At 41.3% G+C, this 12792-nt stretch overlaps 1 protein-coding gene across 1 annotated transcript in view; it reads left to right on the forward strand.

Moving 5' to 3' along the window:
* Positions 1-12792, forward strand: part of ANKFN1 (ankyrin repeat and fibronectin type III domain containing 1) — a 139412-nt gene that overhangs the window by 93375 nt on the left and 33245 nt on the right. The window contains exons 12-13 of the mRNA XM_028093016.2: positions 8852-9018; positions 11656-11806. Of these exons, the coding sequence (XP_027948817.1) occupies positions 8852-9018; positions 11656-11806 (318 nt within the window). The remainder of the gene's footprint in view (positions 1-8851; positions 9019-11655; positions 11807-12792) is intronic.

The following is a 12792-nucleotide window of genomic DNA, read 5'->3' on the forward strand; positions in this document are numbered from 1 at the left end:
AGGCAGAGTTAGTGAAGCTAACGAAGCTCCAGCACATTCAGCTCTTCACCTGTACAAGCCACTTCCAGTGCCCTGGCAGGGATCCTAAGAATTTTGCATTCTTCACCTTAAAGAAGGCACCAAAAATTGTATTCACTTCAGTCCCCACAAAACTGGAATTTGCCCCTGGGCACACAGCTAGAAAATGGCAGGGCTGAAACCTAAACTCAGATCTTCTGACTGGACTCAGGCGTCTTTCTGCCATGTCACATCACATTCCCGGGCAGGAGTTAGGATTGCAGTCATGAGGGACTGCAGATAAAGGATGAGAGACTCGCCTGGGAACGGAATAGCCACCAAAATTCAAAATTTGGGCAACTTAGATCAAGACTCAGGCTGGCTGGCAAAATCAGGATACAAAGCACATCTTCTGCTGGAATCCAGGGCTCTCTCCACACCACCACACCCCTCACATGTTCTTATGTGAACACAGGTGTCACACTGTTTCTTTTCTTTTTTCTTGCTTTCTTGCTTGCTTTCTTGCTTGCTTGCTTTCTTCCTCGCTTGCTTGCTTTCTTTCTTGCTTTTTCTTTTTCTTTTTTTTAAACCCAGTCATGGGGATGAGTTCTATAGTACTCTCCAGTTAGGTGGTAAAGCTGGCAGAAACACCTACCTTGATTGAGCCCTGGGCAACCAATGACATATATGTGCAAGACGGCCAGCCCAGAATAATGGGAAAGGGCTCTGTCCCACATAAACAAGCCAAACCCCAGCCTTGGTGCCTATAGCCCTTCATGATCACCCTAAAAAGCTAAGCCACCAGCCCACCAGCCCACTATCTTATTTTCATTTCCTCCACCGAGGAGTGATTGATACAATAATCTCACCTTTCCATTCCTTGCACTAGCCCAAACCAGAATGGAGTCCACTGTAGCACAGGTAAGCTAATTGGTCAAAGCCAATACCTCTGGCTTTGATTTTATGGAATTTGGGCTCCTATGATATGGATAGAGGGCTAGTGTGTGTGTGTGTGTGTGTGTGTGTGTGTGTGTGTGTGTGTGTGTGTGTGTAGGAGATGAAGGCAGGGAACACAGACACATTCGTGGCTCCCCTCTTCACCCTTTATAAGCAAGTGCTAAAAGAAACATTTAAAAAATCATAATAAATTGAGCTTTTACAGGGTGACTAATACGCTAATCCCCTATAGGGATAAACTGGGGTCTGGGCTACCTTTGCTCCTAGAAACACAGCACAGGCCCCAGCATGATATAATACCTGGTTTCTCCTAGACTTATTACATTAAAAATGTGTTACAGGTGCAGAAAAATTCCAATCTGGCGAAAGGCTGTTAGAGAAGGAGACCAAAAATAGAGGCAAGATCAGGTTTCCACCCAGATTCAAGTGGAAAATTTACCCCCTCTGACTGGCACATTTCTGCTTGATGTCACTCCCACCCACCCCCACTCTCCTTCTCCTCCTCCTTCTTCTCTCTCCCCTCCTTCCATACAGGTCTTAAACTGGAGAGGAAATGGGGAATAAAACGACTGGGGCTGGTATCCAATCACGCCTGGACTTTAATTATGTCAGGAGTTGGCCCCACCAACTCAACATGGAAGTAGTCACAAGTTTTGGTGTTTGCCCAAAGCAGGCTGGGTAACTTCCCACAATTCTGGGCTACGAACCACTCTCTTCTCTTGTGGTCAGTAGAGTGATGACCACCAGGCCTTCAGATGGGAAGCTTAGGCTTCTTCCTGTCATGTCACAACACAGACTGAGGCACCACTTCGGAATCTGGCTGACTGGTATGATTCCTGACTCCAGCTGTCTAGTTATATGACTAGGGCAACTTAATTTCTGATCTCTCATATTTCCTCCTCTGCAAGAAACTCTACTTCATAGGGTTCTAATGAAGATTGAATGACTGACTACGTAAAGCATTACAAGAGTAGCACCAAGTGAGCACTCAATAAATGTTAGTGATTGTTATTATTTCTCCACTCAGAAAAATCCAAACAATGCTTGGCCCTCCTCAGAGCATACCTAGGCCATTTCCTCCCCTTCCGACCCTCCCACAGACCCTAGAACTGGCTCAGTCATCCCTTGGGGCATTGCACCACTCCCTCTATCTTTCCGTAAGAACTAAGGAAAAGTTGGGGCACCTGGGTGGCTCAGTTGGTTAAACCGCTGCCTTCAGCTCAGGCCATGATCCCAGGGTCCTGGGATCGAGCCCCACATCGGGCTCCCTGCTCATGCAGGAAGCCTGCTTCTCCCTCTGCCTGCCGCTCCCCCTGCTTGCGCTCTCTCCCTCTCTCTGTCTCTCTCTTTCTCTCGCTCTCTGTGTGTCAAATAAATAAATAAAATCTTTAAAAAAAAAAAGAACTAAGGAAAAGTTGTATAAAAATTGTACAATCTGCAATGGGGTTTTCAAAACAGGTAAGGGCTCTAACAAAATCTGGATCCATAACTAATCTAATCTACTAATCTCTAGGGCCCCAAGGAAGCTCCAGAGTCTAACCCTCTCAAATTCCTGATCCTCTCAAGTCCCAGACCTTCATTACCAGCCTTTCTCATATCTAGAAGAAAGAAATCCTTTAAAGAAAAAAAAAAAGAAAAGAAAGAAAGAAAGAAATCCTTCCCACACTTGTCTGGGAAGGAGAAGAGAGTTATTATGAACAAATTAGAGTCCCTCTGAGCAAACTAATTGGCAATGAGAGTATTTCCAATAGGGAGGCCCCTCTCAGGTGCTGAGTTACTCAGACATTGAGACATTGATCTCCAGCCAGGGTCACCTTAATAACTGGAAACTTCACAGGTGAACTCTTCTTTGAAGATTAATCTTTCACATTCGTACTATATTTTCAAGTTTATAACACTTTGTCACATCTATACTATCATTTGATCTTTGTGAAAACCCAGCGAGATTGAGTGGGCAGTTTTACTGTGTCCCATTCACAGATGAAGCTACGGATTTCAGGGAAATAACTCGTCAAGGTTATATAAGCCAAAAAGCAAAAGAGGAGAAACTAGGACCCAAATCTTCTGACTCCTAGCCAGGTCCCCTTCCCATTCTGCCAAGCTGCTTTACACGCCCTCTCCCTCCTTTTCTCTGAATCCTTGAAAAAAAAGTAACATCTTAGAGAAGCCCGTGAAGCCTGCCTTCTGTCCCCTCTGAGCCCTTTTCTCCTTCTCCTCCTCCTTAGGCGTTCCTTGTCACGCTGTATCTACTTATCCCTGCTATACCCAGGACCTACTATCTCTTCGGCCCTTTTCTGCCGTTTCTTTTTTCCAGCACATTCCTGCTCTTTCTACCTCCAAGCAGCCCCTAACATGGGAATCAAAAACCATAGGAATCAGGAAGAGGAATGAAAATGAGCCAGTCGAGCTGGACATGAGGAACAACTGGGTTCACACAAAAACTTGTTTAGCAATGTTCATAGCAGAATTATTCAAGCAGCCAAAGAGTGGTGGAAGAACCAAATGTCCAACAATTAATGAATGGATGAACAAAAGTGGTATATCCATAAATGGAATATTATTCAGCCACAAAAATGAGTGAAGTACTAATTCATGCTGCAAAGTGGATGAATGTTAACGTTGAGAACATTATGATAAGTGAAAGAAGCCAGGCACAAAATGCCACATATTGTACAATTCCATTTATATGAAATATCCAGAATATGCAAATCCACAGAGACAGAAAGCAGATGACGGAGGAGGGACTAGAGCATGACAGCTAATGAATGCAAGGCTTCTTTGTGGAGTGATGAAAATGATCTGGAATTAGGTAGTGCTGATAGTCACACAAGCTTATGAACATAAGAAAAAAAACACAGAATCTCACACTTTAAAAGGGTGAATGTTATAGTATGTGAATTATATTTCAATTTAAAAAAAAAAGAAAGAAAGAAACAAGCAGAAGCAACAGAGACTACAGTAATCCAGAGGGCCCTTGTCCCATCTAAAGAATAGCCCATTCAGCCTCAGCTAACTGCAGTGGAAGAAAGTGGTCCCAATGTTGAAATGTTTTCTAGTTTTTAAAGAGAAGTTGGAAAATCTAGAGTTTTGAATTAAATCTCTTTATTTTTAAGGGCTAGAAAAAAAAATTTAGAAAATTTAAATTCTTGGGGTACCTACATGACTCAGTCAGTTAAGTGTCTGCCTTCGACTCAGGTCATGATTCCAGATCCTGGGATCAAGCCGCATCAGGCTCCCTGCTCAGCAGGCAGTCTGCTTCTCCCTCTCCTTCCTCCCCTCCCCCCGCTCATGCTCTCTCTCTCTCGCTCACTTTTTCTCTCTCAAATAAATAAATAAAATCTTTTTAAAAAAACTGTAATTTTTTGCAGTCCGTATAATCTTAGGCCCTCAAAGACCCGGGCCACCATTTTATGACCTTTGCTATCCCTGGACAATTCAGTTTCCATCCCTTCTGCAATAAAACGAAAGCCCTGTAGTTACTAGAAAAGCATCTATCATTCCTCTAGCAAGCTGTTAGGATACCTGATCAATGAAGAGTGGATGGATATACCCTTGCTGGTCCCTGCACCAGGATAGCATATTCTCTCCCAGAGGCCCAGCCCCAGACTCCCCTACCTCTGGGCCTCTCACTTCATATTTAATAAACATTTTTTCAGCACCAACTAGGTGCCAGGAACTCTTCTAGGTGCTATAGGAAAAACAAATGAATAAGTCAAGGTCCCTGCTCTCAAGGAGTTCAGTCAAGGGAGGGAGACAGACTTGTAAACAAATCAAGGTAATACAAGGCAGAATTAAACCAGAGCCTGATAGCAGTACAAACAGTGTACTATGGGAGCACAGACAAAGCAGCTATTAATTCTCCCTGGAAATATCAGGGAAGGCGTTGTAGAAGAGGTGACATTTGGCTGAGCCATGAAGGGTAAATTAAGTTCACCAGGTGGAGAAAAAAAGAAGAGAAAGAGAAAGAGAGAGAGAGGGTAGGGAGAAAGGAGGAGAGAGGGAGGGAGAAGAAAAGGAGGGAGGGAGGAAGGGAGAAAGGAAGTGAAGGAGGAGGGAGGAAGGAAGAAATTAAAGAGCGAGAATTAAATTAAATAGAGGGCATGGTAGAGAAATGAGGCATAAGGTGGAAAAGTCGATCTAACCCTCCCTTGGGTCCACAATGGACCTTACACAACCCTTATCACACTGAGTTAGAAAAACTTGGCTACAGGTGTCTCTCACACACCGAAACTTGAGTTCCATGAAGGGGAGGATCACGTCTCCTCGATGTCATTAATACTCTAGCACAACACCTGATTCATAGTAGGTGCCCCATGAAAGTTGTAGAGTGAGTGAATTCATGAACTCACAAAGAACCGAACAACAGAGATTAGGATACGTCTGAGGAAGGAAAAAGCAATCCTTTTTGGCTGGAGAGAAGAGACACAAAAGGACTGGAATAGAGAAAAAGGCTAGAAAAACAGAATAGAAGTCAAATCAGGCAATGTATAGGCCCACAGGCACTGGCTTTGGTTTAGGAGACCTTCTTAGTTACCTCAGATTATGTGAATAGGACAGTTTCTTTCTCTTCCCATACAATTCTCAGGCTCCAAAAACATTAGTAAAGGCAGGAAAACACAGGCAGATGCTCAGTCTTTTTTAAAAAATGAAAGAGTAAATTACTCCATCTAAGAATGGTGTGGGTTTTTACGTAACCACAGTGTGTTCCTAACTCATTCTATTTGTGGTTATTCTAACCCCCACATATTTTTCTCTTATACCCATCCTATATTTGTACTCCTGGGTTTGGGTCTTTACAAGCACATTTTTTTATTAAGTTTCAACTCTAATTATGATAGGCTTATTTTTCCAACGCATAGGATCATTCAGAGTTTTATTACTATTTTCTAGAAAATCAAAACCACCACAGATTTGGGACCTGCAATTTTGATACACACGTTCTTCATTTCTTTGTCTGGAACATCAATAAATAAGCTAAAAAGACAGGCCCTCAGGACGAGTCCCTACTGGGCCATCACTCAACATGTCTGCTGTTCCCACACCATCTCCATCATCCACAAATCCTCAACCCAGATAGTCAGCTTATTAAATGTGGTCAAGATTCTACTTTTCCCAGATTATCTAGTGAAACAGATCACACTGGAGACTCCTCCCTGGCCTATGGATTCTGCCCTTTTGTTGTTGAAAATTAAAGTTTTCTGTCTGATTTGCCCTTCACAAAACCATATTGACTCCTATTTAGTGTCTCAGGATTTCTTGGTAACTGCAAATTGATTATTTGATGGTTCTTTCTCACTTTGCCCAAAGATCAATAAGTTGGTGGTCTTTAATCACCAGGGTCATCCTGTGTTTCTCCCCTTCCTGTTTCAAAGATAGTCTTTTCTAGTCTCTAGAGACTTTTCCAGTTCCCCGTCACTTCTCAAAAATAATGACCTGTGGGTTTGTGGCCACATCTGCTTGTACAGCAAGTATCCCTAGGGGGCATATCATCCAATTCTGTTGATCTGAATACTTCCATTTCCCCTTCTCTCATTAACTTCACCCATTTCCTTCTCTCATTCTTTTCTCTCTTATTACCTGTTCATTTCTCAAAATTTCACTTTGACTAAACTTCCTCCAGTCAACTATTTACCTGTGATCTTTTCTAAAGAGATAAGATAGAAGACATCAAAAAGTTCTGCTTTATCCATCTCCTGACATTAATAAAAATTCCTTCCTTCTTGATCACAAAACCCAATTTTTCTAGTCTTTTTTTTTTCTTTGCCAAATAACATAAAAGTTACTTAGCCTTTGCTTTTCTGTACCTGCTAGTTATGTGTTCCTCCCAACTGTGACCATTCTTATTTTGTCCCTCTTCTGCTATTCTCCTATGTTCTGGCTTAGGGACCTGTCCTGACTTCCACATGTTGTATATCTATTATAAACAGAAACAGCACTGGGTACTAAGGACACAAAGCAACAGAAAACATAATACTGCCACTAATTTCATAGTCTGGTTCAAGAAAAGAACATAAAAGAGGAAAAATAATAAGTACTCTTTCCTCTGTATGCCTCCATTGCCTCTATTATAAAACAGATTTCTGAATATTGTGGTCATTTATTTCCTCATCTTTCTCAACCTCTTCAAAAGTAAGGATCACATCACATTCACCCGAAACCTCAGTGTCTCTTGTAGTGCCTGGAACTCACTAGGTGTGATAAAGGGTGGGACAGAGGAGCTAATTCACAACAGTGTATGTTAGATGTTGCAGATGGTGAATTCTACAAAGGAGGGGCCACTCCTTCAGAGTATACAGGTCAAGGAAGGCTTCATACCTCTCTCTTCCAGAGAGAATTCTGTACAAGTTTAAATGTTTGATTTTCTCTTCCTTTAAATTTTCCCTGCATTTCATGGTAGGGTTTGGTTCCTTCTTTTCACTCCCTTGGAAAACCAGGCTACACTCTGGCCTATAGGAATTCTTCTTTGGTTCATCACTCCTAACTCTGTGTTTCCAGTTCCCCCACTGCCCAAAGGTTTAAAAAGGTCTTACCTACTGATACATATTTCTAATTATTCACTGTCTGAGTTCCTGCAGTTGTATAGGGAAGCAAAAGTCACAGCTAGAGAGCTGACCACATATAAAACAAGACTCCACTCAAACATCCCTCTGTGCCTAACTAGGCTGGCACTTCCTGTTGCACCAACAGCTTCATTCAGTCTGTGCTGCCCATGGAATATTATGATGTGAAAATACAATGCAAATTCAAGGCAAATCTATTACAAGACAAATTTTAAAATCTTGTAGAAGATACAGAATTTCGTGAAGCTGATGAAGAAGATGTGGAGACCTAATCAAATCCCAGGCAAAGCTACTGACAATTAAGAATCTAGCAGTGGTAGGCCAGTTAACAATTGAAGAACACAAAATGAACAAGAACCTTATGAGAATGACCTGAATATCAACATTTTTTAAAAGCCAGGGAAAGGGTGGGGGGATGGGTTAGCCTGGTGATGGGTATTAAAGAGGGCACGTTCTGCGTGGAGCACTGGGTGTTATGCACAAACAATGAATCATGGAACACTACAGCAAAAACTAATGATGTAACATATGGTGATTAACATAACAATAAAAAATTTTAAAAACTAATGATGTAATGTATGGTGATTAACATAACAATAAAATTAAAATAAATAAATAAATAAAAGCCAGGGAAAAAATATGAAGACTTCAAATACTCTTGCAAAAATATCCTCTTCATGATCATGTTGTGGAAGTTAAATGTGAGGAATAGCATTTCAACTATCATACAATTTAGTCTAAGAAAACTAAGCCAAAAAAAAAAAAGGAATCAATACTTCTTTCTTCATCCTCAGAATTAATGAATAACTACAACTTAAGTGTTAATAATATAAATAAATCTGCTGCTATTACTTTTTATTTCATTTTTCAGGGCAAAGAATCAACCAAGTCATGATGTCATTTAATAATAAGACCTTTCCTCAATACCAACTATTCTGAAATAAGGAGGCTTCCTATACTGCTTTGTCAGCTTTTACACTTGCAAATTTCTGTTTCCCCACAGCTAAACAATAAGCCCTGCAAGCACAGAAATTATGAATTCTAGTTTTCTAGTTTCCCATTCCCAGTCACAACCCACATACCTACCCCGGATCCAAAAACTGAGGGAAATAGGATGCATGCAGGCTATATTAATGACTGATTACTTGACTTGGAGGATAATTCTCCTGAAGGTAAGCCAACACATCCCCCACATTCATGGTAGTATCCAAGGCTTCTCACCTAATTGCTTAGCTACCGCTCCTTTAATTTATGACACAGTGCACCTACGAAAAGAAAAGGTTTTCAGATTACCTTTTCAAGGTGTTTTATGTGTTGTTTTGTTCTTCACCCTACAGGATATTCTCTCTTATCACAAAAGGAGTCATCAGCGTCTCTCTCCTGGATTATATCTGGGTTACCTAAAGCTGTGTAGCTCTGTGGATCAGATCAAAGTGCTAGTTACCCAAAAGTTGCCCAACATTCTCTGCCATGTGAAGATCCGTGAAAACAATAACATCTCCAAGTAAGTTGTGAGAAGTCCGGATTTTCCTTGTGATGAAACAATGGCTCAAATGATGGCTTTGATATGTCAGAAGCAAACTGACATGGTGCAGTTTCTTCTGTGGTGAGATGTCCCCAGGTGCCAGCACACCGGGGCAGAGGCTTAGCTGCATTTTAACGTCAGGATGAGGAGGGTTTGTGGTGGTGGTTGGCGTAAGGAGTGAGCCCGTGAAGGAGGCGCACACTCCTTTCACTTTCCTCTCTGTGGTATTCACAGTGCAACCACCGATACTCAGCTGGTTAATGAATAAATGCCCTTTTCTTTCAACATTCTCTTTCCAGTATCTTTTCTTCACAACTTAGTCATTTTTTAAAAAGTATCACTTGTGGAAATGGGTTCTGGTAGAGCAGCTGATTTCCCCTTAAAGAATCCCCTAGCCCCATTCTCCCCACCCCTAGCCCTCTGGCCTGAGGACTTGGTATGTTTCCTGTACTCTTTATAGTTCTCTAAAAAAAAAAGGTAACAAGGCCTGTGCTTCTGGAAACTGCACTATGGTTTGGCATTATGGTGAATTACCCTGTTAGCTTTGGGAAAGTTGCCCAATCTTGGTAATCTGGCTCAGATTTACAACTAGCCCTCTAGCAGGCCTCTGAAAGCCTGCTATAATGAACTGAATTGTGCTCAACCTGAAAAAAAGGACAGAACAGATAAGAAAAAGAACTCTCCAGACTTCATCAGGCTTCAGAGTACAAATTAGATCCCCAGATTTTAGTTATACCTGTGGATTTGCTTAACCAAAGAGGATTCTAATTTGGTCATTTACAATTTGGTCCATAAAGTGGCAAGAGCTTATTAACTACTATAGTGTATTGTTTATTAAGCACTATTTGATGACAACAAAGGAAATGATGATGGACTCTTCAAAGAACTCACTAGCTACCATGTTCTCATTTTTCACCTATCAACTACACCCAGACCTTAAGTCTGCCATCTGGTGGTCACTTCTACAGGAACTCTGGTTATCTTATCACTCCTTCCCAAGAGGTTACATGGCTCATTTGTGGGTTGACTCAGCAATGGTTACTTTCATCCATTTTCTAGATTTGTGTCTTAAAGGTTTAGACTCTATCTTTTAGTGGTTATGCCAACTAATTTCCCCTTGACAAGGATCCAAGTTTCATTTTTACAAAAGATTCCAGTAGCCTTCACTCTTGCCAGTTCCATCTCCCTCATCCTTATAGACTAAACTGCTTAGTTAGTGGTAGATGTTTCATGGTATTCCTACTGGTAATTTATTCTCTAATTCGATTACAGACGCTATTTCAGCAATGTGCTCCGTTAGGTTTTGTGAAAGCTTGTGCTAGTCAGAACCCCCTCGTTTAGTGCAGTATCAGTGATGGGAGAAAAGAAATAACTCCCAAGCAGGTTCTCAAAGATTTCAATTATTTGTGAAGCCAACCGCATACCAGATTGAAGTAGGATTTAATTTTTATTTTGTTTCTCTTAGTGGGACAATAGGGTAGATTTTCCATAGTGTTTTCCAGTGTGGGAATTGAAAGGAAACAGGTATCTTGAACACAGAAACTTTTCTAAGAGGGTACTTGGTTAAAACAGACTGTTTTCTGATGAAAAGCTCATGTCACAATCAATTTCATTTTCTGACGCACAGACTGGAGCCCAGGCTGGTATAGCCCACTGGGGAGAGCCCTCAGAGGGTTTTCACACTGGTGGGAACATATGTTAGCACCTCCTCTCTTTCCGTGCCCAGAGAGGAGGGCTTTCCTTCCCTCTCTAGCATGCTCCTGAGAGCATATTGCTGCTCCCTGCAGAGTTAGAGAAAGAAAAAACTGGGCCAAATGAATGTGTTTAGAGACTTGTGCTAGCATACCTGTGGAAACAATGTTCCCAGGAGGCATTTACCTTGATCTTTTCAAGCTCCTTTTGAAAAGCGGCCTTTTGGGGGACAAACCAGATGTGTTTTCTCCCACCATCATTCTTTTCCCCTCCCTTCTGCATGACATTTGGAAAAGTTCATTAGAAAGGATTACAAAGCATGCAGAATAAAGACACAGATGACTGGTTTGAAAGGAGGACAGAAGCAGTGATCTGTGTCCCCTGGTTCCTTTTATTGGAATTGTCTGGTGTTCCTGTTCGTGATTCTCCTCAAGCTCTTGTAAGGGGTAAGAAGCCAAAATAGTCCCCATGATTACAACAGGCCAGGGTTGAAATGTGCCATGTGGTTTGTTGCCTGAGTTGGACCAGAGTCCTGTGGTTACCCAACTGCTGAATTAACCAGCAGATGCCCCTGTGGTAAAATGTAGGGTCTTAGAATTTACAGAGGATCTTCAGGGAAAGAAAAATGAAGATAGTCAGGAAATTATTACCAAATATTTCAAAGCTCCAATCTCAGAAACTAACTGATACAAATTAGACCTGCTGTTCTGAGGTATATGTGGTTTGGTAGGTGAACTAAGCTTAAATTAGCAAAAGCTCATTTTAAACTCCATTTGGGTGGCAAAAAGTTCAAATTTCATGAATTGTATTGTTTTAACCACCAAAAATTGGTTATCCAGGCTCTGGACATATACATTAAAAATGTTCTGAGCTGTGTTCTGAACTTTTGTTATATTTCTAATTTTAACTTGACTCAACATACAGAGAGGAGTGGGAATGGGTCCAAAAGCTTTCTGGCTCTGAATCTATGGAAAGTGTGGATCATACTTCTGACTGCCCCATACAGTTGTTCTTCTATGAGCTCCAGATGGCAGTGAAAGCTCTCCTTAAGCAGATCAATATACCTCTACACCAGGTACTAGTCTTTACCATTTTTATCTTCTTTTTATGGCTAATGGAAACTGCATTGTGTATAAAACTTAAGAGGTAAAAAAAAAAAAAAATAGATATATGAGTTCATTTTCACTGATTTAAACACCACTCTGCACATCCTGCACACTTTGATCTGACGCCTTCAAGTGGACACAGACCGCACTTCTGCCCCTTTTCTCTATCTCCTGCATATTGACCTCTTCCGCAGCTCCTGGACCCAGCTTTACTGTGGTCTGGCCAAGCAAGGAAAAGTCACTGGCCAGCCCACCTCGAAAAGACACCAAGTCTCAACTTCAGGATAGCACAAGTCAAGGAGAATAAATAATAAGTACACACTTAGATATACAAATGTTTTGTCTAAGAACAGCAGACTAGTGGTAGTATAACCTATAGCAATGACAAGGTTATGCCACGCTATCTTTTCACAAATAGAGAATTTACTGTCAAAATTATTGTCTTATCTAAATCAAAATGTGCAAATCTAACCTCTACTAATAAGCAATTTCAGGAAAAGCTGTTGGCACAGAAGAGAATAGTAAAAGTTTATTAGGCTCTGTCTAGTAAGTTAACATGATGTAGCATTAGGCTGAATTCTTTTTTTTTTTTTCTTTTTGGCCTAGTTCACCATCTCCCCATACCCAGTACACACACATGCATGCAGGCACACACACACACAAAATCAACCAAGTTTAGCCTATAAAACAGGAAGACCATCATCCAGAATTGGCACGTGACCCATGGACACAGGGACATAGATTAGAGACTCCAAGAGTGTTCTTCCATTGGGGTACTGCTTGGATTATAAGTCAGTACTGCAAGGTTAGTCCAGAACAGCCAACACTGATGAAGAATAAATTGTACAAGATGCCACAAAGGCGCTAGGGGAGCAACTGGATTATTCCAGGGGTGGCCATGTACTCAGGAGGAGAAAAAAACACACCAGCTCTACTCGTGACAGTAGATACTATT

Source organism: Eumetopias jubatus, unplaced genomic scaffold, assembly GCF_037043125.1.
Source record: "Eumetopias jubatus isolate StellerSeaLion01/CBP00866 unplaced genomic scaffold, mEumJub1_p1.0 scaffold_10, whole genome shotgun sequence".
NCBI lineage: Eukaryota > Metazoa > Chordata > Mammalia > Carnivora > Otariidae > Eumetopias > Eumetopias jubatus.